Below are 27,801 nucleotides of genomic sequence, written 5' to 3' on the forward strand. Positions count from 1 at the left end.
CATGTTTTCTATTGCTTAGTTTCCTTATTACAGCTTTCACCATCAAACCCTTCCAGAAATACAATGCTGCAGTGCAGTTATTTAAGGAATTCAAAATATCCTACGCATGAGGATGGTGATGGATCTGTGTCTAAAAGAAAAAAGTCAGCAAATTTGGGGAGTGGTTCAGTCACAGACCCAGTGACCGATACCATTGGCCCTCTGTGCAGGAGGTGTGCCGATTCTCCTTCAGCAATATACTATAAAGTAGGACCCAAAAACTGTTGAAGGCCAAACTTCAGGTTATGTGATCATTTTAACTATCACCACTGTGGAAAAATATAAAGTTTATTTTAGCTTTTCATTTTTCATTTTTAGCTATTCATTCTACAATTTTTTGCAGTCTTACGTAATCGTGAATAAAAATAATAACAGAAATAACCTTAAATATCTATAGTTGCTATATGTCTTACATAATATCCCAATGGAATGACATTTTTCTCAATTCTTGAATTCTTGTAGGAAAAATAATGACCTGAAAAAGACTGAGAGTCCACAACTGAAGGGGTGGAGACAGTGCCAGTGGATGATTGGCAGAGACAGCTTAGGAGAAACCAAAGAAAAAATCAACAGAAGATATTTCCATGGTTTATTGGGCAATTCTGTGTGCAGACAAGGAAGGACTGCCCCTCAGAAACATCCTTCATCTTATCAATGCAAGGTTGTTTGTATTGACTACACTCTTAATAAAATGACTAGCCTCAACTTCTGTCTCAGCCTTTCCACTGACAAATTGCTAGAGATGCCTACTGTACACTGTAGTGCTTTTAGACATACTGATTTCTGTCTTTCTGTATATGTAAAACTGCCTTCCTATGGCCACTTACAAGGCAAGTCATATTAAATAAAAACATATAAAGTGAATACATAAACAATATTTCCACACCCCTGTAATAAATCATCAATTTGTCTAAATTGATTTACATTACATTTACATTTATTCATTTGGCAGATGCTTTTATCCAAAGTGACTGACAAGTGAGGCAGAGTACAACTCAAGTGAAAAACCATACAATAGTCAAAACCATACCATAATACCACAAAACCATAATAATAGAGTCAACAATATTAGAAACGCTGCATGACCAGGTTTCAGTGGTTGCCCAGACAAGGTACAAGCTAGCTGGTAGAGATAACACGTGTGTTAAACCATTAGATTACATTTTTTTAATAGTTTGAGACATGAGACATTAGGTGGTAGTGTTTCAGGTGCTCAGGTGAGAGCAGGAGCACTGCGCCTTCAGATGTTTCTTGAAGACATAGAGACGCAGAGCGGATGTAGTGTGGAAGTTCACTTCACCATCAGGGGATAACAGTGGAGAAAGTTCTAGATAGTGATTTTGTGCCACAATGCAACATGATAGAATTAATGTTGAAAGTTTCATCTTTACTTATATGTTCATATCTGGTGTGTCAGGAAAATGTAGGGATTTTTCCTTCTTGTGAAGTAAGACTCGTAGTTCCAAAGTTCAGGTTAATAGTAATTTAATAACAAAGCAAAAACTAGTGTTTAATTGCAGTATGCAACATATCATTTAAAAGCAAGGCAGATCAATTACAAAATGATGTTGTTTGGGTGCAAGCTTTTATACCCAAACCTGAAACAGAATGCTGAAATAACAAGCAGGTTCCTGTCCCTGATTGGGTGGCAGAGAAACAAATGCACATTTACATGTGTAAGGTTTTCGAGGCTCCACAGAGTCTCCTCCTTCATCCTGCTCATGATAACGGACAGGGGTATCGCACCTCATACAGGAACAAAGGGTGTGGTGTGGAAGGCAACCAAATGGTCATTGTTATGATTGGCATGCCTTAACAATTGTTAAGGCATGCCAATCAATTCCCTTTGTCTCTAACCCCCCTTGATAATTGAGTTAGTTTTGACTGTATTAGGTGACCATCCAAGAACACTGAAGCAGGTTTTGCATTTTCCTTACAAAAACATCCCTCAGCACTTCCTTGTATTATGGTGGACATATCTTAGTTAACTACAAGAACATGATGCACGTCCTGGAATGACAGCAGCACCGACACACCGGTTTCCTCATTCTGAATGGGTGTTCATTCTACTCTGTTCAACAGTATTAGGAAAACCACTTTGCATAAAGCACACCTGTGTGTACTACCTATACCCCTTTTGGTGTCCCATCAGGGCCATGGGTTCAGAGAAACACATGGCTGGGACACTCTGACAGGGCTTCTACATCAATGGATGTTTTTACCTGGGTTACTCTGACTGATCTTTAGCCCATCTGTGTTAGTGCAGACATGGTGTCCCAGTGCACCAGTGCAGTGTGTCGTCACATTACACTTACACTATGTTAAATGAATGTAATGTAATTAACACCCATTGTGACACCCATTGCAAGGGTCCAGTTTGTCTGCCTGTCGATTAAAGTGTTTTGGCCCAGGTGATAGGAAGAGGGCCAAGGAGGGGTGGGGCCAGCCCAAGACAGAGTAGACATGTCATTCAGGTTGGCAATGGAAGAGGAAACCACAGGGTGGAAAGAGGTACCGTGTGGGTTTTGTATTTGGACAAAATAATGAAGAACCCATAACCTAAAGACATCAGGACAGAATCAAGGCAGTGAGGTTTGGTTGAGTGTTGCAGTAACCAGCAACAAAAGTCAATCAATTCCACGTTTAATTCTAATAATAATAAGAACATCCAGCTGAACAGCTGGGAGAGGAATACATAAACACACACATAGACACACACACACACACACACACACACACACACGCACATACACACATACACACACACACACACACACTATCTTGTAAACAGCATCCAGGTGCTTTTCCAATGCAGTTATACAGACAGTGCATATATCTGTACAGTTCAAAACAGTGAAGTCCATTTGTGTATTTTGCAGGCTGGTAAAGGTAAGGCTGTCCTAATGCTTTACCACATACCCCTACCCCTCCTTCCTCTCCTCATTCCTCATTCCTGCTGCTCTCCCTTTGAGCCCTGCCTCTCTTCGTTTCAGCCCCGCCCCCATCCATTTCAGCCCTACCCAACACACTTTAAGGCCGCCCCTCTCTGGTCTGTTTCTCCTCATTCCACTCCAGTCCCTGTCTCCCTCCTTTTCAGCCTTGAGTCTCTCTCTCTACACAGTAGCTGTCAGGGCTATAGAGGGGTTCCTTCCTTTGTTGCTGAGCTCTCTGTCGCTTCTGACACGATGAAGACCTCATGACACTGCTCCTCTGGCTGGGGGCTGTTCTGCATGGCCAGGAAGATGTAGGAATGGGGAGGCTCAATCAGGTACTGTTGGGAAGAGAGGCGAATGGTGGATTAGTTGACGCACTCCATAATAATAAATCAATACTCATCAAGCAGACCTCTGCAGTATACTGTGTGTTACAAGCATCTGTACACACACCATGACAAAGAAGCAGATAAGATGGAGTGCGGCAATTTAAATGTGCCTCATGATGTAACACTACAGTACATTTGTGAAATTTATGTTAAATAATTTCAGCAACAACAGATGTAGAAGATTGAGTCACATTACAACATTTACACTGTGTAACAGTGGATCTGAGTCCACTGTTGAGTCCACACTGAGTCCAATGTTCAACAATTGTTTCAGTACACCTAGCAAAGCAGGTTAAGTTACTTGACAGGTTAAGTTCTCTGCCGCCCTCATCTTAAGTACACAAGCCACCAGCAATACACCCTGATGCAGGCATGCGCATTATAAGACTGACCTGTTTGAAGTGCTCAGGCAGTTTCACGGAGGGGTAGAGGAACTTGATTGCTTTGTAGCCGTACAAGGCAGCGAAGAAAATCACCATCACCGTCCCCATCACCACCACCATACTGCCCAGCATGACCAGTGCCGTCACCCACGGCTTCACCTTCCCTGGAGAAGAAACCAGTGGCGGACATCATTTAAAAGGGTTCGGGCTAGGGATGGGCAAGCTGATCGTTGACTTATTCTCAAGGGCAAGAAGTACTCAGAGCAACAAAAACCATAGAAGACAGAGAATATGGAAATCTACCATGGTATGACAGAGCAGACACATATACTGCAAAAGATGTGAACATACAGGTTCGTGTTATATGTGGGCCTTCTTGCTCTCTAGTACATCTAGTGACAAAAAGCCACATAGAGTGTCAATACTGTGGGGGCCACTCAGTCATTTGGGGAGTCAGGGAGTGATTGACAGGTAGGAACCCTAATATTTTGAGGACTGTTTGTGATAAGTTGCAGCCAAAAACAGAGGGGGAGGTAGAAGAGAATGAGGGAACTGACCGTCTGTGGTGCTGGTCTCACACACTGCTTTGCTGAATTCTCCTCTCTTCTCTGAGTACAGGATGTAGACCTGAGCCTGCACACAGTACCTCGTCCAGGGCTCTAGCTGGAGCAGCACTACCCTGTTCTGCAGCTGGTCATTCAGCATAGAGAACTGCAGGGGGAGTGAGAGAGCGCATGAGAAATGTCTTAAGGTCAGTTAAGCCAGCGCCGAGGCACAGAAGCTTGCAAAGGCTGAATTAAATCAAAATATTCACAGGCTTTATATAGGCCCACAAACACAGCTCAGCTTCACGTTCTGTAATACACTCAGCTGAATATTTCCTAGGGTAATAGAGGCAAAGCTCAATGGCAGCACACCTGTGTCCCACCTACCTAAGATAGCAGGCAGCATGTAAAAGAAGCCCAGCATTCTTGTTTGCTGTAATTATTTTTGGTGTAATTTTACCCAAACTCAGTGAGAACTGCAGTGAGCAAGGCTGCAGAAATGTGACAGACTGACTATCAGTCCTACCTTATCTGCTTCATCCTCTTTCCAGTATCTGATGTTGTAGGACACTCTGCTGTAGACGTTACGGAGTTCCTGATTCCTCATGTCAGGGTCTTGGATTTCTACCTCTATGTCTCCCTCCTTAGAGATCAGCTTTACAGTGGGAGCTCCAATCTGAGCTGCAGACGGAACCACAGGAAGTGAGAAACAGGAAGTGAGTAGGAGGAACTCATCTGGAGGATTTCACTAACCTAATGACTGCAGTAGATGACTAGACCAAGTGTGCCTTTATTTTTTTAATCAGACACATCTCAGTAGGCATCCTACCATTCAACAAGATGAACTTCTCAAAAAATGCTTTTTAATCTATGACAGTGTTCACTGATTCAATGTTAAAAACAACACACAACAGCTGTTTTTTCTTCAAGGCTGCGGCTGTTTCATAAAAACAGAAATTCAATATGTGTTCAAGGAAATTATGGGAATTAAAGAGTATGGTAGTTTGGAAGGGTCCTAACTTACTCCTGGGCTCATTCCCAGGCAAGATGGTATGATATCCAATTTTTGGTTTGTGGTTTAAAGTTGATACTTCAAAAAATTAAAATGCTCTACTCTTACAAGAGCAATGACAGCATTTTGAGAGTCCCCGATCTTCACTGGTCTTTTCTGATTAACAGAATCAAGGATTATCAATGAATTCCAGGCACGTGGAATGTTCACTTACTGTGTTTATCTATGGAGAATTCAGGAGTCTCCACCCATGGGGAAGTCTCTTCTTGTAGCTCTGCCCTCACTCGGAACTTGTGTACTCCAAAGACACTCAGGTTCTTACTGAAGTCACATCTGGTTTCGTGTATGTTCGAACACCAAGGTATGAAACCAGAGCTATAACTCCTACACACACAACAACTAAATGAATAAGTAAAAATAATATTCATTCATTCATAATAATAGTGGAAAACTACTACTGTTACTACTGCTGCTGCTTGTACATCTAATAATAACAACAATGATAATGATATTCCTTTACCTATTTTTGACTGTGCAGAAAAACTGTTTTTTTCTCTGATTCTGAATGATGATGGAAGGATCTTATTCATTACTGGAATGTCAGGCCATACATATTTATTTAATATCCAATGTGCAAGATGCTCAATGTGTTTTCTGCATAGCAGGCTTAAATTTAGGAAATGGACATCATGTGAGAGCCGGATTCTTGTTGCCTGTCTCATCTCCAGGTACTTTCTGCTCTAAGCAGATCTAAGATCATCTTGCACACCCCCAATCCCAGCCTCAGCTGTTTAGTGTGACACTTCGAGTCTTTTTCAGGATCAGTCGCTAAGGGCAAAAGCAGCACTGCCTCATTATTATTGCAGTACTGGGCTGTAAGTCCCTTTTTTGAGGGAGTACCAAAATCACAGTGTCTGAAAATTGAAATGCGTCTTGTAAGATTTCAAAGCAGGACAGAACAGTTTTGACCACAGGATGGGGCTAGAGCGGGGTTTCTTATAGAAACAACATCATCTCTGGTTCTGACTGATTAAATGAACATTGCAGTTTACCTTTCATTTTGTCACTCTCTGTATTGGAGGAGTGAGCTTTGTGTTGGAAAGTCTGAGAATGGAATGACTTCAATGATGTGTGTGTGTATGTGTGAAAGTGAAACAGAGCGGGAGAGAAGGAGCGAGAGAGAGAACACCTCCACGTATGAGTGTGATAGTATGTGTGTGAATGCTGTGAATCTGTGTGTCTGTCTTTCCGTGTTTATGGCTTTCTGTTTTTAGTGTGTGCATGTGTGCCTGTGCTCCTGTGTGAATTAATACTCTGTGGGTGTGTCTTTCCCAGAACAGGAGGAAGTTCCCCTTGCTTCTCATAGTCCCATTCACTATCTGATCTTACTCAGATGACCCGACAGGCAACATAACCCTGCTGCCCCTGCCAGGTGAAGAAAAGCAGAACAACACACACCATCAAGCCTCGCAGGCCTGTCAACAGCTTTGCAGTTTGAAATGGAATACCACCAAAACTGCTCCAGGACCTCCAAGAATCCACAGATTTCAAAACAGGTAGCACAAGTGGTTTAACAGCACGTTTTAAGAGGAAAGATGCTTACACAAAGCTTTAAAAGATGTACACGACCACCAAGTCATGTTGTGACATGATCACATTGCTCTGGCATTAAGCGGCAGTTTTTCTGGGAATGGTCGGAGCTAGGTGTGCTGTCTGTGAAGCTGCAGGTGAATCCTCACTCACCAGAATTCCACACTGTAGGTGAGATTGCCAGGTGCGTCCCGGGGGGCTTCCCACTCCAGGACCATACCGAAGTTGATGGAGGTCGCCCTTACATTTTTGGGTTCAGGGACAGTGGCCACCACTGCTGCAAGATGAGGACTCAAAGTCAAACATGTCCTGAGGTCTGGGCATGAGTGAGGCGGGGAGTGGGGGTGGGCAGGTAGTAGGTTTTGAGAGGGGGGTTGAGACCCTGTCCTTTTGATGTTGAAGTCAAAAGTGCCCTTTCCTGTCAGACTGCTAGACCCCCCCCCCCCCCTTTATTTTAATTGGAGCCCCTGTCCTCCAGAGAGACTGTGAACTATCCTATCCTAAGACCAAGAATACAGCATTACTGGTGACCAGGAGCAAGAAAATGGGAAAAAAAAATCATCGATTTTAAACTGGTAGCTCATGATCCCATAGCTGCTATACATGTCATCAGCAGAACACCGATGTTAACAATGTTGTACCCCTAAAACTGTAAATAAAAATGCAGGAGGTCACTGCTAACATGTGTCTGACACACCTACATGAAACAGGAAAGCCAAATCACATATCAATTTTCAGTCTTCAGTATTTGTCAACTTAAGTTTGTCAACTGCATTAGCTATAGTTGCATCTACAGCGAATGAAAAATATGCGCACATTGAGAAACAGAAATACGTCGTTATTTATTTCTGTTTGTCACTTGGTTATATCCGAAATTTAAACTGAGCTTTCAGAAGCACAGTTTGATTTTTAGAGAATAGAGATCGAACAAGCGTCCTTGCTTTAGGGTGTTCATTTGACATTTTTTCTCACATGCCAGCCTTAATTACACTACTACATGTCCACTACTGTAATGTTCAAAAAATCAATACCAAAAAAAAATTCAATGAAAGTATCTAAAAACCTTCAATGGTAAACACTAGTTAAACAAAACAAACTGTATATGTACTGTGAGGGGGGAAAACCGGTAAGCTTCTTCATTTCGAGAATTGACAGAGATGACGTCAAAGATATTCAATGAAACGTTTGGATTTCCCAGCAGCGACAGAGTAAGACTTTTAAGACAAGCAGGCATTAATATCTATAAATATCAATACCACTTTCTGATTTGATCGAATTATCCTCATGTAATCTATGAAATTAAATAAATTATACGGAAAATATTTTTAAAAATGCCGATTGAACTTCACAGGATCTCACCATTGATAACTGACCTGAATGTGTAATCGCATAAGAAACACTTTATGCAACTAGTTAACAAATAATTGTAAACACCAAATGAGAGGATAATACCAACCTGCGGTAGTACACAGGACTAGGAGAAAACAGTTTTTTGACAAAAATGTAAAAGTCATCCCGTGGAAAGAGTTCAAGGTACAGCAGCAACTGCGCGTCTCTTGTTCCTCTGCGCGTTATTTCCTTGTAGGATAAGCTACACGTTGAAAACTGAACGTACTTTAACAGTGGGCGGAGTTTACAGGGAAAGCGAAACCAGACACATCACACACGGAGAAACCGTACACTCAGGTTTGGCTTGCTTCAATTATAGAGTTCCGGAGCCTGCTATTATTTGACCCAAATATAGAGTTCCGGTACATGAGAACTCTGCCGCAAAACAGGATTTAATTGCAAACTAAAAGAGAGCTTGATATCTTGTTTTTATTGAAAATCTATCTTTGAGAAAACTTCCCTGCGTCGGCAAGCGGAGAAATTGAAAGTATTAGGTCGTGAGTTGTCGTTTTACTGTCTCCAGCCTCCACCTGCACCGAAGGTGGTGTCAATCATTGGTTTAAAACGATTCTACAGACAAATGAATGAACAATGTAGCTGTTTCTAAAATGTTTATTTCCGGGTACTGGATGACAGTGTTGCATTAAAGCGATGCATTAAAAATATATTTACAGTCTTTATAATGTTTACAAACACTGTGACAGATTTCAGGAAGGAACATTGTGACAGATTTCAGGAAGGAATACAATGTCCAGGGTCGATCACACAGTAATGAAACTAAAGGGAAACAACCAGCAACAGAAAAAAAAAGAAAAAAAGGACTAAAATGAAGACTCAAATTCCTCTACCATTCACAGTGAATGCCATTCAAAGCTGTGGCCCTGTTTCACTCCATCATCGCATGTGGGCACCTGGGGACAACAGTGGGCCACAGGAGTCTGTGCCTGACTCAGATCTGGCCATCCAGAGCCCCTCTTCATAACCTTTGCCCTCTTCCTCATCTTCATCTTCCTCATCCTCTCCACTGGAATGCAAGGTGATCCAGGGGCAAGGGCAGTCCACAGGCTCTTCTGGGAGCGCAGTGACCAGGGAGAAGGGTTCAGGGGCAGCTGCGTGGGTGGGAACTTCTGCAGGTACGGAAGTCTCCGGGGAGAGTGACACAAAGTTTGGTTAGTAGAGACGCAAGAGAGTCAGCGGCAGCAGAACGCAACCGCCCTGGAGGACTCTTGTGATACTGTCGCGGTGAGCTGTGCACACATGCTGTATCGGGTAAACACAATACACACATTGACCCGAAACAGCTGAAGGGATAAATTTTGGTGAACCAGAGCTGTTCAATCAGGGTTCAGTTAAAGCAGTTGTAGGGGGCACAGAATAAAGGTAAATGATCGCACATTATAGTAAAAATGAAGATGCAAATGTGATGGGGTACTTGAGTTGAAGCCTTGGGCTTGAAAGTGTCCAGATAATGTTGCAAAGGGTGTTTGGCAAATAAATAAACTTCACCATCAACAACAATACTACCACTACTACTAACAATAAGAATATTATTTGTCTAAGATTCGAAATTAACACCCTTTCTCATCTTATGATAATATTGGGTGAATATTATGTACAAAGGCATAACTGTAGGCCCTTACCAGCATCACAGGGAGGTGTTTTGGGAGAGAAAGTATACTTCCACTGTAGAGGAAGGAGCCACAGAAGAGTGCTCCCAGGAGGCAGGCCACGCACAACACACTCAGCATGACAGGTACTGCAAGGAACAGGCGGAAGAGGGTTTAAACTTTCAGTTGCTTAGCACTCATATCCAGAGCAACTTGCATGGGTTAAATTTTGATATCCACTTATACAGCTCACAACAGCAGTGCTCTAGTGGGGAATCAAACTGGCAATCTTTGGGTTATATGCCCCGTGCCCTACCACTACCTGACACTGCTGCTAGAGGGTGTGTGGAGATACTACCTCTGAACAATAGCCCTAAAGCAGTTTCAGCTTCTCTGCAAACACATTAGATGTACCATCCAGGGCTAAATGTGACGGTCCTGAATCTATACTTGGGGGCACCACCCAACAAGAGCCATTACAGATAGTAAGGTGGTCATGATTCTCATTTTATGCCATTCAATTACATGTGATGGCATGTACTGTGGTGGACTACTGTGCCACATCCCACTTTGTGTGCTGTGGCATGTAGCACTGGATCTGAGTGACAGATTGTCTTGTCCTGTAAACGGCACTGAGCTGCATTATGCTGAGCTATACAACACCATGCTATGTGTTGTGGCTATATGACGCCATGCTGTGTTGTCTACCTATATGACCACTTGCAATAAGGTGTAGCTATATGACTGCATGCTATATGGTGTAGCTATATTACTGTGGTGCTGCTATGTGATGCTATGCTGTGTGGTGTAGCTACCTGACCACATGCCGTATGGTTTAGCTATTTCATCACATGCTATATTGTGTTGCTATATGACCACATGGTGTATGGTGTACCTACATGACCATATGCAATATGATGTAGCTGTATGACTGCACTCTGTGTGGTGTAGCTATATGACCGCACGTTGTATGGTGTAGCTACATGACCGCATGCTGTAAGGTGTAGTTATATGACGCCATGCTGGACTATGCCGTGTGCTACCTGTGTTGACAGGTGTGGGACTGGTGTAGGCGCAGTGCGGCTCGGACGGCACGCTGCGGGTGTTGAAGGTCACGGACAGAGCAGCGGTGACACAGTACTCCACACCTGGCTCCAGGTACTTGATCAGTACTTCCTCGAACGAAGAGACTCTCAGGGTGAACTGGAGGTGATCAGAGCAGAGACACTACAGAGACTATCAGCCACATAGCCACCTGGTCACACAATCATCTCCCAAAACTCCCGGCCTTTGTGCACTCTCCCCGGATACAGATGTGAGCTTCACAGCCAAAGGAGAGGTGTCAAAAATATTTTTCATTATTTCTATTTTATTCCCTCTAGAAAATTCCTGTTGTGAAGGGCTCTGTGACGATCTGATTGCAAATAGTCTGATCGATCTGTAACAGATTCACTGATTGATTGGTTGAATGAATTGCACAGCTCATCCCTTAAGAAATCTCACCATATCCCAATGTGAAGGTTTATCACACTTAGCAAACACAAAAACAGTGCACATGATATAGGTGAGGTTTTATGATTAAATATTAATAAAGATAAACATTAGACCTAAAAAATGATGATGTTTATGAAAATGAGACTGCGAGAATATTCCCTGTCACCTAGGTGCACGGTAACCAGACTTTCATTAACGCTCTAAAATTAACGCTCTGGTTTCCCAGAATGTGTGAAACCCGCTACTGCGCACAGATCTCTAGCATTCGTTTTGTTTCATACTGAGCATTTGAGAACTGCAGTGATAACTGTGTAGAGAGAAAAGTGTTGGTAAAGATGTGCGCTGTTACTTCTCCTTTCCCCCCGAAGTACCTTCAAAGGCACTTCTCCTCAGCGCTGCAGAATTTCTTTTAACACGCACGATGTTTATCTCTGTCAGAGACGCGCTGACGCGAGGAGACGCTGACCGCGCACGCTAAGCGACAACTGTAGCAGAAGACGAATTCGTTTTAGAGGAAACGTGCGCCACACGGCTGTCTGCTCGGCGCTTTTCATTTATTTTCGAATTCGTCTGTTCTCAGCATTTTAACCACATGGAGGAAATGCCGACATCTATCTGTCAGGCACTTTTGTAAGAAGAGTGCTTTTTCTCAGAAGTAGTCTATGTGGGTGTGTGTGTAAGTGATGGAGGGGATGTTACAGCTGTGTATTCTCTCCATTTCTCTCCTCTTCCTGCCCTCTTTCTCGAATTTCCCTTACAGAGACACCTGTTCACGGAGCAGCACGCTGCTATTTGACAGTTTTTTTTAAAACACATTCACCTCATTTATTTGCTTAGCAGATGCACGTTTCAAGGACAACTTGGAGACCTCATATCTGACATACTGACGCATACTTTTATATAGTATTTCATAAAACAGGCTACGCAAAATAGGTGCACTAGCAGTGTTCCATCTGACCTGCAATCCTGCAGCCAACTTTTAACCAGTTCAACCAGTACAATTCACTGAAGTATGTGCACAAATACAAAAAAGCTACATACAAAACAGCTGCCGCATGTCCATGGTGCACTCATCATTATAGGTTCTACTAGGGATTTGTGATTTATCATATCATTAAATACTAAAGAATCTGTGTTCTCCCATTAAGGGTTTATGAACAGATATAAGGGAGCCAATGAGAGGGAATGTGTCTTTTCCTCTCACCTCAATGTGGTCTCTGCTCCTACGTACGCGGCAGGTGAACTCTGAGAGCAAGTGTTGAGATTCGAAATGCTGGATCGCCCTCCCGGTGGGGGGCGCGATCTGTAAGCGGAGGCAGTTTCCACAGCCAGAAACGGTCACCTGTGGCGGTCCCAGGATGGCTGCCACACATGGGAGCAAGTTTGGAGTCCAAATGAACAATATTAAGTTTTGAACTTTTAATTATCTTTTTTCTAGGTTCTTTCAACAAAACAAAAATAAATGACCATACACTTAATCTGCAAAGGAAATCTCAGGATAAAGAAAACCCAATGTGCAGATAAAAATGAAGGAGTAAATGAAGAATGGAAAGAATAGGAGAGGAAAGAATAACAGAGAGCAAAGGAAAATGTGGTGTTAATGTGATGAGTGCAAAAGAGTGCTAGAGTGGGGGGGGGGGTTGGGTGGACACACGATGAGGGGTGCCTCACTGTCCAGGATGGGGTTAAAGGTCGCAGAGTGGGTCCAGTTGGAACTCTTGGAAAACGTGAAGGCCTGAACACGGACCACGTAGAAGCTGGAGGAGTCGCTGAACAAGTCCGTTAGGTCACAAGATGATTCCTTCCCTTCCACCTCCAAACACCAGGGGACAGGTGTCCATGAGACATCACTGAGGGAGGGTGCATGGAGAGGTGGAGGGGTGGGGATCAGGGCGGTGGACATAATTTAATTAGACAAAACATGAATAAAGGGCTGAAGAATTTTGGCTCTTTGTAGGTTTTCTATTATGAAAATCATTGTGAAAACCATCACACATGTTATCTCAGTAATAAGAGCCAGTTTCCACTCCATGACAGTGGCCAGTGTAAGCTCTGTAGCAGAGAACAGTGTCAGCTATTGAACAAGAGCCAGTGTTAGATCTGTCAATACAAACAAAATAACAGCTTTGTAACAGTGACTGGTGTCAGCTCCGTATTAGAAATTATGAGGAGACTGTGAGTTTCACTGACACAGTACTACTGACTATGAGTGTCACAGATGTTAAACTCAACCCAGGAATCAACCTTTTCTTGTTGTGGTGTACACAGTGTTTCCAATAATTCACTTTAACTGATTGTCAGCTAAATCTGAGACAGGCTGGAAGTTTTGTTTTCACTTGACACACGTCAATAACATGTCAGCCAAGGAAATAGCCTTGTTCCCCATTCAGCTTTTTCTTCTTGTAAAACACCATAGTCATCTTCAATACTGGAACAACCTGTATGTCCTTGACCATGAGAATCTAAAATGCAAGTCTAGACCCACCAAAAAATAAAAGTGCTGGACACTGAAGCCAGTGTGTGAGTAAAGATCCGATTGAAATTGAAAGTTCTGGATTTTCACTGAAAATGAAACAATTGACTTGAGCTGAAATGAAAAGAAAGTATTGAAGTGAAGTGTTTTTAAGGGTTTACCTGAAATTGAAGAACTGGACGTTGGACCTACCTTAAATGTAAATACTGGACTCTAAAGCGGGCATCAGGGGGCGTTTTTGGTGCTGCGAGCCAGTGGAGGCTGTGCTCCAGGTTGAAGGAGACAATGGTGATATTGAGGGGTGCTGGGAGCATGCAAAGGGCTGCAGGACAGGCAGGGAGATGGGCAAAGACACACAGAGACACATGCAAGTAGACAAGCAGAGAAAGAGGAACTCATAGACCAACAGACACAGACATGCATACAGTGAGACTGACATCAACCAAATAGCTTACATTTCTATATTTACTGCACATATTTCTACTGCTGGATATTTACAGACACAGTTCAGGTTAGATACGCTGTTCAAAGATTCAACAACAGTCTCCCTGCTATAATTCAAAACCACATCCTTGTAATTATGGCCACATAATTACTGGGCCACTGCCCACTCACGACACAACATCAACCCATCCCTACCCACAACATACATTCCCTATCCCTGAAAGAAATTTATTATTATCAATTATTTTAATAGATCACAAAAAATACATACATATTAAAAAAACAGAAGTAAACAGTTCAACAAAATCAACACCAGCAAAAGGCATCTGTGCCACAAGTGTTTAAGGACCAGCATTCCTTTTTTATCTCCCCTTCACCAAAACACACACACACACACACACACACACACACACACAGACACACTGGAGTCCCATTCCAGATTCAAGAATCCAGTTTTGCACTCTCAGAGTCTTAACATAAAATCTCTATCAGTAACCCCCCCAACACTCCAACCCCATTCCCACCCCACCATGCAATATCAGCAAATCATTCTACATTTCACATCAGAGACAAAAAAACGGAACTGCACCTTCCAACCCCCCCAGGGCGGACAACAGAGGACAGCTTACCCCCAGGGGACAGAAGCAGGAGAATGAGGAGCACAAGGTGAGCCATCGTGGCTCCTGTTACCCTCTACAGGCAGAGCAGACTGCAGTGTCAGAGTCCAGAACTCCTGTCCCAGCTGCTGCAACGCTACCATAGGTTTCATTTCTCAGTAAGTCCCTCCCTATGCCTCTGTGGGGTGGGAAGAGACTGAGCAAATGCTGAGAGCCCATGTGCTGCTCTGTGAGGTACACGGCAGGGTCTTACCTTCATTCCTTTAGTCTGCGTTTCATGAAGGTTTGGGCTTTGTAGTGTTTTTTTTTTTTTTGCTATTGTTATAGCACAAAAACGGATAAGTACAGAGAAAGGATCATGCTGAGGTCTTGGAAGAGAAGTATGTGTGATTATTGGTGAGGCATTTGATCATCTTTTTTTACCGTCATGAGGAATGTGTAAGCATGTCGAGATCTGATTCTTTCACAACCTATTTTTTTTAACTTTAATTTGTATGTATCTTGGGTTCATGTGTAATATCTCTGCACACATACTACTACCTATGCAAGGTTATGTTATGGTTTATATTCCATTTAAACACAAATGAGCACAAAGTATTTGAGAAAAAAATTGCGTTCTCTTTTTGTATTAAATAATACCACATGCTTGTTTTAAAATGATGAAAAAAAGTTATGCACAAACAACCATAATTAAAAATGTGTTTTATTCATACAAAAATAAAATGTACTAATTGCAGATTGAGTTGTGTCTTATGGAAGGAGTTATCCTGAAAAAACAACGGCATATATAAAACATATTCAGCCTTGGCTTTGTTATGTCCCTCAATAAAGCTAAATGATTCCAGGTGTTACAGCTGAAAGAGCACGATGCATACAGAAATGATACCAATACCAAATACCTTTACGGTGCAAAAGCAGTTTACAAGACATTACAGATTAGACATGTTTACCGGTAAGTCAACAAAACAATCTGCTGCTGTAAAAAAGACCAGCTAGCAGACTGCTAATATCCGCACTGTCATAAAAATCACCTGTGCATTTTAAGGACAAATCAAATCCAGTCTTAATGTGCAGTCACAGTGGCGGCAGCAGACGGTCACAGATACTGACATTACTATGGCAAACCACAGCCAGCAATCAGCTGCGTAATTTGTGCACTGTACAATGAACCGCACCCTCATCTGTACAATGCGTACAGTATAGCATGTTACACCAAAACAAGGGTGAATGAATCAGAACTGCCAGAGATTCAACCTGGGAAAAGAGACGCAATGCAGGAAACAGTGATGCACGGGTCCAGCAGGGCGCCGCCACCATACACATCCCCCTGGCATACTTCCGTCACGCAAATTGGTGACGGTGCAAGTCACACTTTTGGTAATTAATAATACAACTCAAATCCTAGACTCCACAGGCATTCCTGAACCCCAGTGTGACTGAATCAGCACAGCTTGGAATTATCACACACTACAACTTTGCAATGAATCTTTTCCAACTAAAATGACAATGAGCTCATTAAAGGTTTCCCCATTACAATTGTTATTTGGTGGTCATTTTCAAATTACTCATTGGGGTCTGATTATCTGGCATCAACAATAATGTAGACCAAGAGAAAAAACAGATGCATAAAAATTTTGATTTATGAAAATATATGAGTTTTAACAAGGTCAGAGCCATCAAGTATATGCATAATACTGTAAAGTTAAACTGTAAGGAAGTCAGTTTTGCTATAAAGACAGTTTTTTTGCAAAATTACTGTGCAGAGAAACACATAATTCACGACAGCTGCCACTGTTTCCATTTTACACATGTAACTGGTGTCATATAGACACTGAAGTGGCTATATAACGAGGTTGCTGAATAAAGATCCTGTTCCAGTGTTAGTTGTTGTAGTATTCCCCTACAAGATGTTCAAGTGAGATCCTGACTCATTGTGGTCATTAAAATGCTATGCCATTTATTGCCAAGAGCAGGGGTGTTCCGTGGGCATCTTGGGCAAATTCCCAACAAGGCCATCAAAATGAAACCCTCCCTTTTCACCTCAGCTGGTGCTTGGCAAGTCTAATGCCACAAAACAGGATGTGGAATAAAAATTTAGCCTTGATGCTAAAATCCCTTCTCAGTAAGACCTGGAAAGGTTAATCAAGACAGAAATGCTTAGTTTTTTAGACCCCTGTAACAGTTGTACTCTTGAACCGAAGAAAGCACTATCAAGGCCTGAAACAGTAAATTCTATAAAAATCCCCCTCTTTCCCTCTCCAATTCTCCATCAGGTCCATTCTTATTCCCTGTATTTCAGTTTCTATTCCATGTCCTCCAACTCCAGCCAGCATGATACAGAATAATCCACTCTATTGCCATGTGAATTCTGACAAAATGACTCAGTTCACTTCATGGGTTATAAAAGCATCAGGGAGACACAAAATTAATGCATTTTCACATTAGTAACTTCATTCATTCATTTACCTCTTCACTTCACACATGATTTTCAACATTGATTTAAAGTGAATATGTCCCTATCTCAATAATTGAACAAGCCCCAAATATACTACCTATGTTATAGGCATTAATATCAAGAGGTGGACAACCCTGGCTTCAGAAAGTAAAAGTCCTGCCACGTAATTGTTCAACCAAAGCACCACACAAACTGAATGTAATTAACACAACTCTTCAGCCAGGTAGAGGAGCTAATTAGTGAAATCACCTTGTTTAGTGAATGGCTAGAACAAATACATGGTAGGACTTTTACTTTCTGAAGCCGGGGTGTCCACCTCTGATTAATGCTAGGGACATTAACATTAACGCCTCATATAACCAGAGCACTCCTCATCTTCATCCTCTTCGTCCTCCTCCTCCTCCTCCTCCTCCTCCTCTTTGTCCTCTGTTGAGTGAGAGGTGGTGTGTGTGCTGGGGGTATCCATTTCCAAAACCACAGCTGCTGTAGTTGGGGGGAGGACAGAAGGCTCTGCCAGGAGAAGGTGCCCCAGCCCCTTCCTCTCCTCTTTCTCATCCTCCTCTTCCTCCTCCTGCCCTGCCAGAGTCAGAGACTCGAGGTTCACGTTTAGGCAGCTCAAATCCTCCTCCAGAACTGTACCTGCATCCTCTGGACCCCCTGTGGCATGGTGGTCTATGGGTGTGGTCAGCTCTAGAGCACGTGGGATGTCGAGTGGACTGGACAGATGAGACACGGAGAGCGGACCGTCATCTGTGCCGAGCACAGACGGCGGTCTAGTGTCAGTCAATGGCAGCGGCCCAATGCCAGTCACAGACACACCCCTGGGCTGTCCGTCTATGAGCTCAGCTGGACGGAAGCGAGTGTCTGTCTGGGCAGGGCCAAGAGGGCATGACCGGCCTGTGGAAGAGTCATCTACATAGGGGCTCCGACAGGCCCGCCCACCTCTCCTCTCGTACCCTTTGCTGCTCCTCTGCGAGGGGGTCTCCACCTCTGTTTCCCCCTCACTGTCCTCTTCGCTGCCGCTGTTCCACCCGCTACTGTACTTCTGGCCCCTGCCTATAGGTGGAGCCAAGGGCAGCAGGTGAACCAGGGGATATGGCACTTCATTACAGGATAACTGAAGGACACGCACATGCTGACACTTCACAGCCATCTGTAGAGGAAAGGGAAGTGACATCACTCAGAAACACAAACAAACACAACAACAGCAGTGTAGTATAGTGGTAAGGAGTAAGACTGGTAAACAAAAGGTCGCTGGTTAGATTCCCCAATTGGGCACTGCTATTGTGTCCCCTCAGTAAGTCTTCACCTGTATATATGGAGAAAATTGTTCCCTATGTAAGTCGCTCTGGATAAGAGCATCTGCTAAATGACAATAATATAATGTAAATATGTTGGGAAGATGACATTACCCTTAACCATTTTAAATTCCCCTCTGAATGCAACTGAAAAGATCCTTTGTTGATTTAGAAAAGGTAGCGCTAGGCTGACAGAAATGTAGGGTTCAGAAGGTCTGTGACAGAATTCAGCAAAAGCTTCAACTGTTCTAAATACTTGCAGAAGCATGCACAAGAAATCTGCAGGGCATGTGTACGAAAGTAGCACCCAACCACAATGTGCACAACATTCCAGGTGTATCTATTCTTGTATATGTACAAGTCATTTTCATTCTAAACAGTTACTTTTTTACACTTTTCCTTTACAGAATAAAAATCCAGCAATGTATGAAATACCATTCAGCACAGTATTAGCCGTGTGATCTTAACAGGAAGACAGACAGACAACGTCTGACACGGTTTGAGACATAGTGGCAAAGACTGACAAGAAGACTAAGATAATTAGGCAAGAGGCAAACAGACCAACCGACAGAGACTGACTAACTCATAATTACTCTGACACACTCAGAGACAGACGGTGAGGTAATCAGGCTGTATCTGTAGACCCCTGTCACCACAGAGCAGCCAATCTGAAGCAGCAGGGAGAGGGGTACTACTACATGTGCAAACTTGTAAAACATGTACAAAACGGGTGACAGCACGTGATACACTTGTGTCGGGGCGGCAGTGTAGCATAGTGAGTAAGGAAGAGGACTCCTAATGGAACGGTTGCCGGTTCGATTCCTCACTGGGGCACTGCTGCTCTACCTTGGGCAAGGTACTTGACCCAGAATTACCTCAGTAAATATCCAGCTGTATAAATGGACAGCATGTGAAAATTAGAGCTTATGTAAGTCGCTCTGGATAAGAGCATCTGCTAACTAACAATAATGTAATGTATTGTAGAACATCTCACACAGAAGTAAATCACAAAAGTAGACAAATTCTTCTCTTGTTTTTTACTTCTGTGATTATAGCATTGTAACACTACATGGTACAAGTGTTTGTCCATTACTTTAAAGTCAAAACTGTTTCACCAACTAAAAAATCTGCTCAAAGATTGCAGGCCAACCCCTTGAGAAACTCTATGAATTGGCCTACCATAGCAACAACATTGTCTCTGACCCCAACCATGTCCTGAACAGTGAATACAAATTGTTACCATCAAACCAGAGACAAGGGTTCCAAGATTCAATAGGGTTAGACTAAAGCACTCTGTTGTACATCAGTCAATTGTAGAGTTAAACATGGAGCTTAACCCCAGATCAAATGTACATTTAATATTGTCCTTTGTGATGGTTATGTTAAATGTATGTATCTTTGTTTCATTGTCCTAATTCTTGTCTTCTCTGTGATGTTGCAAATGGAGCTGCTGTGATGCAAGAAAAATTTCAGACTTGTCTGACAATAAAGTGTCATCATCATCATCATCTGTTCATCCAGCTCCAACTGACACAGTAAAAACAGAATGCAGTAACGCAGGTTGCCAGGATACAGGTGTCTGCTGAGAGAAAATAAAATGACTGAACGTTACCCCATATTGTCTTGAGTTTACATAAGGCACTGTATTGCTCGCCTATTGTTCCTTACCAGAGACTCTGGAATGGTGGTTCTCAGGCAGACGAAACCACAGCGGTTCAGCGCGACGATCAGACTAAGAACCAGGATCACCAACACACAGAGGCCAGCAGAAATCTCTCTGTCTGTTGGGAGAGAACCAGAGAGAGTCATATACACACACAGCAACGGATGTAGAGCTCTAATGTCTCTCTCACTCTCACACTCACACACACTCACACACACATTTGGGTGTGCGCTTATACAAAAACAACCACAGAAATCTCCCAGTCTGTGAGGAGACAACAAGAAAGAGAGACAGTTACATCAACACATACACACACACACGCACATAAATCTCCCGGTCATGATCCGGAAGGGATTCAACCAGACAGAAAGAGCTGTGTGCACGTTCACCCTGACACACATGACCTGAGAACTCTGTGTGAGGACAGACAACTATTGACAGTCTGGATCAGCACCAACACATCAAGTATTGGCTGCTGCCATGACAGCTGTGTTCTGGAGTGAAACACAGACCAGACATGAAGCACGGCAGCAAGAGATGGGATGAAGAGTACCTGCAGTGTAAACAGCCTTGATCTGGGTGCACTGAGGTAGACTGCTGGCTGTATTCCTGCGTTTGATCCTGACTGTCACGCAGTACTCCACACCTGGCTCCAGGCTGCTGACCTTCTCTCCTCTCAGGCCATCGATGTGCAAATGGAACTAGAGTGAAAGACCAAATGCTGAACAGGATTCCGCCCCAAATCAGATTTAACTTTTACATGACATTTCAACACTGTTTACAGGACGAATGTAAAAATTCTGAGGGCTATTTTTGATTATTATTATTATTATTATTGCAAAGTAACCCAGGTTATAGGGGGAGACACTTTCTCACACACAAGTTTATGTAATGCTTGTTTATTTGCGGGTACACACTTGCTGATACACTCGACAGTGAAAACCAGTCACCAATAGCTTTCTGCTGTGGGCTTAATGTACAAGCAAGCACTTTGTTCAAGATTCAGGACACTGACATTGCTCGACATGTCAGTAAAACTATCACAAACCAAGTGAGTTTGCAAGAAATATGGATGCATCTAACGATGCAGGAGATAAAACAAGAATGAACTTTATTGTTATTTCTGAATTTGGCCAATTTTCCACATTACATTACATTATTGGCATTTAGCACATGCTCCTCTCCAGAGCGACTTACATCAGTTACAGGTTTTTACATTGTTATCCATTTATACAGCTGTATATTTACTGAGGCAACTGTGGGTCAAGTACCTTGCCCCCGTGGGGAATCGGACTGGCAACCTTTCGGTTACGAGTCCAGCTCCTTAACCAGTATGCTACACTGCTGCCCGACTACCACCGGCTCCACCTCACTAATTAAGGAGTGGTTAAATAAAAGTGTGTGTCATTACAGAAGATGCTGACTTGATTTGTGAGCTGGCAGTTTGCTTAAGCTGACTCCTGTATTTGCTGGTTACCAAAATAAATTATTTATTTCCATAAATTTGCTCTTTCTGGTGGCTTTGTGTGAAACACCAGCTGGCTTCTCTACAACTCATTTTAATTGTAATATTCTTTCTTATTTTGTAATTACTACAGGAACTACACCAGTTAGCTAAGGACACCATTAGCTAGTTTAATGTGATATTTGACCCCTTTCAAGGAGTAAAATACATCCAAGGATTTTCAAGGATCTTGGGAACCCTGAGGGAAGACTAATTCTGATGTTCTAGCCCATGCGGTACAGGGAACAGGGGAGAAGGCCCCCAGAGTGTTCCTCACCTGTTTTCCAAATTTGCTGATGTTCAGATTGTAAGTCAGTAAGTTATAGACACTGAACAGTTGGCTGGACGGCGGTCTTAGGTGCACACACAGGAAGTCTTTGCAGCTGTTGACAGATACCAAAGGGGGGTCCAGATATGCTATGGGAGAGGGGAAGGGACAAAAAAGTCTCAGGTACCCTATAAGTACAGACACAAAATATCAACGTGAGGTGTCTCTCTTTCTCATACGCTGTTTCCTTGCATCTACTCTTTGTCTCACAGTTCAGTGGGGTATGCATATAAGCCATCTATTGGTTTTCTAATTTACATTTATTCATTTAGCAGACGCTTTTATCCAAAGCGACTTACATAGGTTACAGTTCTTTACAATGTTACCCATTTATACAGCTGGATATTTACTGAGGCAATTGTGGCCAAGGGTACAGCAGCAGTGTCCCAGCGGGGATCGAACCGGCAACCTTTCGGTTACGAGTCCGGCTCCTTAACCACTATGCTACACTGCCGCCCACGGTGGAAATGCTTTTTCACAACTTCAAAGCCTTTTTTGTGAGGAAGTGAGGCTTTGAGAGTCCACTAAAGGATCAATCACTGACCCGCCTCACTTTGCTCTCCAAATCAAAACACAAGGATTGTTTCGAATCAGGGAATTCCTAGAAGAGCACAACAGCTCCACACATTTTGGAGTTCATATGGGTTCACTGCATGTGTTTTGCAATAATGGCATGACGTGTATCCATGCACGGAACACAGCATCCATAAAAGAGAAATGATTTAATTCACGCACTACAAGCGACTCACAACGACAACTCAAACATTGCAGACAGGTCTGTGAGCTGGACTCTACCGATCAGAGGTGGACAGCCCCATCTTCAGAAAGTAAAAGTCCTGCCGTGTTTTTGTTCCACCCATGCACTACACCAGTTGAATGTAATTAGCACAACTCTTCAGCCAGGTAGAGGAGCTAATTAGTGAAATCACCTTGTTTAGTGAATGGCTAGAACAAATACATGGCAGGACTTTTACTTTCTGAGGCCGGGGTGTCCACCTCTGCTACCGATACTCCCACCACGGGCAAAGAATGGGGAAGTCCCCCTCTAAGTCTCCGCTTCTCCTCCTTCCTCCCTACAGCCACTCACTGTCATCCATGGGAATGAAGGCGCCCAGTATTTCCGACGTGGAGGTCTGGTTCCCCTGAGTAGCGTGCACCTGGAAGTAGTACTGCCCATGCAGGTCTGGCAACACCCTGGTCACGTTACACACCCTCGGCAGGTCCACCACCTCACACTCAGGCACGCGCTGCCAGCAGGCATTTCTGCATGGAGGGAGGACAAAGCGCCAGAGCGGACGAGAACAGGCACTGTGGTTAAGGAAATGTGCTTGTGGCTGTAAATCATCAATATCCAAGCAGCGGGGCCCTGCTGTTGTACTGTCCAGCAATTTATGTCAATTTACACCTGCGCTCATTTCAAGCTGAATGGATGGATATACAAAATGAAATGTGAGCTATGTCTGACACAGGTCTTTAGCAGGGCTTGTAATTACAAGGCTTGTAAAGACACTGAATTGAAACACGTTATACCCTAATAAATTTTCATTGTGAGTGAGCACGTGTTTTATGTGTGTTCGCTGTGCAATAATTACAGGCAAATCAAAAGGTTTCAACTTTTACCTCTGCACGAGAGGGAAAACTGGCTTGTTTTTGGCCCTGTCTTGACAAGCCAGCCTCAGCTCCATCCCGTGTGAAGTTATGATAAACCATGGAGCCCTGAGGCGGGTCTGTGTTTGGACCTGTTTTGGCATCAGCAGTACACACCTGACCGAGTAAACCTCCACGCTGTAGTTCAGCCCACCGGATGACCCAGGGCCAGGTTCCCACCTCAGGAGGTGGATGAGGTTATGGGAGGAGATGGACAGGTTGACTGGAGTGGGAAGCTCACACAGGCCTGCAGAGAGGACAGAGAGAGAGAGAGCATGTTTCACTGCGTAACCTACACCTCAGAAGTTACATCCACTTGATCTAAACCGGAACTAATCCAAGTTAATTCCCAACCACATAGTGAGGCAGGAGCAGATTTTTATTTTCCAAAGATGAAAGTGCTATTTAAATTTTACTGTGCTGGATAATATGGAGACATGGAGATATATGGAGAATAACCGATGACGAAGACAGATGCACAGATACATATACACCACATGCTACCTGTTCCCCTTTACCCTCCTTGATTAACAATAAAACAAATAATTCACAGAATAATTGACACCAATGCGTAAATAGAGTAAATGATTATGATTGCGAAAGCGCAGATTGTCTGTCATTTGTGCGCTATTGCGAAAGCTACAGCATGATTAACAAGGATGGCAATTTGAACAATTAAGTGGCAAGTAATCCCTCTTTCTCTTAAATGTTGCACATTATAGCTTTCTTGTGTTATAAAATTCAAATTACAAAATGGAGGTAAATTTAGTTAGATTGATTTAAATTACTGAGAGTAAACTTTTAAGTTAGGCTGAGTGCAATGAACAATAACGTTTAGAACACAGACCTCACAAAAGTTGTGATGTGTCATGAGCATTTAATGTAGCCTAATTTAAATCGATAAATGCAATCCTTGTTAATTAAACAATCTTATGTTGTAGCTTTCGCAAGCACACAAACTACAGACAATCTGCGCTGTTTCACGAGCATAATCATTTACTCCATTTACGTGATTGGTGTCAATTATTCTGTGAATTATGTTTTATTGTTAATCAAGGAGGGTAAAGGGGAACAGGTTGTAAGTAATGATAGATTTAAAGGTAACGTTTCAACCCCCCCTGTTTCCAGCTCACCAGCCGCTACTGATTATATGTATATATATATATATATATATATATATATATATATACACACACACACACGCACGCACACACTATATGGACAAAAGTATTCGGACACCTGACCATTATGCCAACAGGGACTGTAATTCTGTAGACTATTTATGAGGTCAGGCACTGATGTTGGATGAGAAGGCCTGGCTCACAATCTCCGTTCCAGTTCATCCCAAAGGTGCTCGATGGGGTTGAGGTCAGGGCTCTGTGCGGGCCAGTCAAGTTCTTCCACACCGAACTCATCAAACCATGTCTTTATAGTCCTTGCTTTGTGCACTGGGGCACAGTTATGTTGGAATAGAAAAGGGCCTTCCCCAAACTGTTGCCACAAAGTTGGAAGTATAGCATTGACCAAAATGTCTTGGTATGCTGAAGCATTAAGATTGCCCTTCACTGGAGAAAAGGGGCATAGGCCAAACCCTGAAAAACAGGTGTGGCCAAATACTTTTGTCCATATTGTATATATATATATATATATATATATATATATATATATATATATATATATATATATACATATAGGGGTTATTACATTACTATAACTACAGTATTATGTTGCCATAGGGACAGGGACCACTGTTTTGAGTTTTTATATAGCAAAACATGTATGTATGTACAGCACCAAATTATATTATTAAATATTTGAGCAACTGATAGTTGATTTTAATTTGATCAATTAAAGTGGTTAATTTGGGCTGGCATTATGCTGTCAGCAGATGTATGACTTCAAACCATATGGAATGTCATTGTCAAAGAGACATTTGAATTGTCACACCAATCTCCTTTTCAATTAGCGCGTGGGTTACAGTAAAATTATTTCCTTTTCTGTTCACTAGCTAGCAAGTTATTATTTTCAGAGAAAACCTGATTTTACGACTGATTCACTAAGCTCAGGAACACACAAAATCCTCCCAAAACATTCCCATTCCGTTCTGTTACAGAGTAACCCCTGCTTTGGTGTTTCTTGTTAAGGATTGCAAAAGCTATTGGTTGATGGATTAAAGAGCTTTCCGTCGCACTGCCCTGAGGCACTCACCTACTGCGGCCAGGGTCAGAAAAGTGACTGTCCATATCAGAGCAGACATCACATCATACCGGTTCTGGACTCAGCGTCTCCAGTGGGCCTGCCCATCATGCACGCCCTTTTATCCTTCTCAGAACCTTAGGAACACATTTCAAATGATCAAAAGGCATCACGTACCAAAAGTTGTCGCTTTCCTACTGCTTGGGGCGGGGGTGGGTGGTTGGGGGGGGGGTGGTGGTGGTGGTGGTTGTAGTCAGAAAAGCGCTTGCTGGGCACATTTCCAGCAAGTAACTTTTGAGTTGAAAACAAAACGGAAATGAGCTCAGTGCGGGTAGGGCCCAGTCAGTAGGCCTTGCCTCGGCAACACTCAGAAATCTGTCACATTCTGAGTCACTGGTGGCAACCAGGAGCTCAGGCATACACACTGATCACAAGCAAAAGGGACAACTCTCCAGAGAATGACTTCTTAGGACTAGTGTAGTCTCAGAGCATCGAGCCAGCAAATGTTGCTGACTCTGAGTCAGTCTGTAATATCGCATTCATCCTGCAGTTAGTGTACTTCCAGTGCACCACAGCCAGCAAGACTGCTCTGCTCAGTAACAGACATAATTAGCTGTAATAAGTCCATCACTTTGGCTCATAAATAAACAAAATATTCTTAACAAAAGAAATCTTGCCCTCCCCTAAGTAATTGTTTTGGTGACTCAAATCTTGCTTTTTGGTACAGCACTTTAGGATTATTATTACTACTACTTCTTTTGACATGTAAGTTGTTGCCGTTCTGATTACTGTAACACTTGTAACATGGCGCTTTTTATTATAGGACTGCAGCACACTTAAGTTAAAATACACACACACACTAATATATATATATATATATATATACACTGTGTTATATATATATTACTCAGTAAACCTACACAGCAAATAATCGCTATGTTCCCTCTTCCTAATTGTAATTCCGTTGAACATTTTTGAAGTAAACACAAGCGGAAAGGTTTTCGAAAGATGTCGCTATTTTTTCTCTTACAAAAAATCGAAATAATGTCAGTATTATTTAGAAGAAAATACTGGAACTCAAATAAACAGTTACCTATGGGCTCCATTCTAGCAGTTTTTCTTTTAAATACAACCCTACTTCATCTGCGTAGTCCTCGCTCTCTGGATTGTGCTACACCGCGAAGCATCGAAAAATTAACAAAAACGGTCCCATCATCAGTTCGCTTTTCATAAATTTCTTATTTATTTCAGCCACAACCCTGTCTGCACCCACCATAAACAGACAAGGAAACCCTGCACACCTTCAGACCAAACGTGTATAGTTTCAGCTAGCAGGCGGCTATTGCAAATAACCGCCAACTCGCCAGGAAAGAAACTAGAGGCAGACCCATAAATGAAGGTACAGCGGATCCGTCGCGACGAAAACATTGATAATATTACCTGTTCACACTGCATACGAAACTGCTGGACGAGTAACGGGGCTCCGATCGCTGGGATTATCCGAACAACAGCGGCCTGCTATACTGAAAGGAAATCACGTGGTGAGATCAGCGCCCTCCCTTTAAGGCGTTTGCGAAATGAGCAAGGGGAGTTTCTACACTGATCAAATACAATCGTTTGAAAATAAGTAATTTGACACAGTCATTAATGCCATACACAAAGAGAGACGCAGCATACAGTGACCAAAATATTTTCCCCCGGAATAATGTATTATTTGGCCTCTTTAATCGAATGCTCATATAAATATCTGCTTTTGTAATGCACGCAAGTTATTGCTCAAGTACTTGAAGTAAAT

At 42.7% G+C, this 27,801-nt stretch overlaps 2 protein-coding genes across 3 annotated transcripts; both read right to left on the reverse strand.

The window, feature by feature from the left end:
- Nucleotides 1–1,590: 1,590 nt before the first annotated feature.
- On the reverse strand, nucleotides 1,591–8,464 carry LOC118788716 (interleukin-10 receptor subunit beta-like). Of its 2 annotated transcripts, none has more exons than XM_036544740.1 (7): nucleotides 8,348–8,464; nucleotides 7,045–7,165; nucleotides 5,516–5,685; nucleotides 4,816–4,970; nucleotides 4,302–4,455; nucleotides 3,754–3,908; nucleotides 1,591–3,310 (listed from the first exon to the last, which is right to left on the reverse strand). In XM_036544740.1, the coding sequence occupies exons 1-7, from the start codon at nucleotides 8,403–8,405 to the stop codon at nucleotides 3,173–3,175; spliced, it is 951 nt and encodes a 316-aa protein (XP_036400633.1). In that variant the 5' UTR covers nucleotides 8,406–8,464; the 3' UTR covers nucleotides 1,591–3,172. The 2 variants fall into 2 exon arrangements, with proteins under 2 accessions (XP_036400633.1, XP_036400632.1); XM_036544739.1 differs by having other exon boundaries at nucleotides 7,045–7,168.
- Nucleotides 8,465–8,903: 439 nt separating this feature from the next.
- Nucleotides 8,904–27,522, reverse strand: crfb2 (cytokine receptor family member b2). Its single transcript, XM_036545597.1, has 14 exons — nucleotides 27,447–27,522; nucleotides 26,019–26,143; nucleotides 23,928–24,057; nucleotides 23,251–23,426; nucleotides 22,113–22,252; nucleotides 20,885–21,032; nucleotides 20,337–20,449; nucleotides 17,719–18,523; nucleotides 14,047–14,248; nucleotides 13,053–13,231; nucleotides 12,586–12,743; nucleotides 10,931–11,090; nucleotides 9,921–10,036; nucleotides 8,904–9,423 (listed from the first exon to the last, which is right to left on the reverse strand). The coding sequence occupies exons 2-14, from the start codon at nucleotides 26,065–26,067 to the stop codon at nucleotides 9,175–9,177; spliced, it is 2,625 nt and encodes an 874-aa protein (XP_036401490.1). The 5' UTR covers nucleotides 26,068–26,143; nucleotides 27,447–27,522; the 3' UTR covers nucleotides 8,904–9,174.
- Between the last annotated feature and the right edge of the window lie 279 nt (nucleotides 27,523–27,801).

This window comes from Megalops cyprinoides, chromosome 14, assembly GCF_013368585.1.
Source record: "Megalops cyprinoides isolate fMegCyp1 chromosome 14, fMegCyp1.pri, whole genome shotgun sequence".
Taxonomy (NCBI): Eukaryota; Metazoa; Chordata; class Actinopteri; order Elopiformes; family Megalopidae; genus Megalops; species Megalops cyprinoides.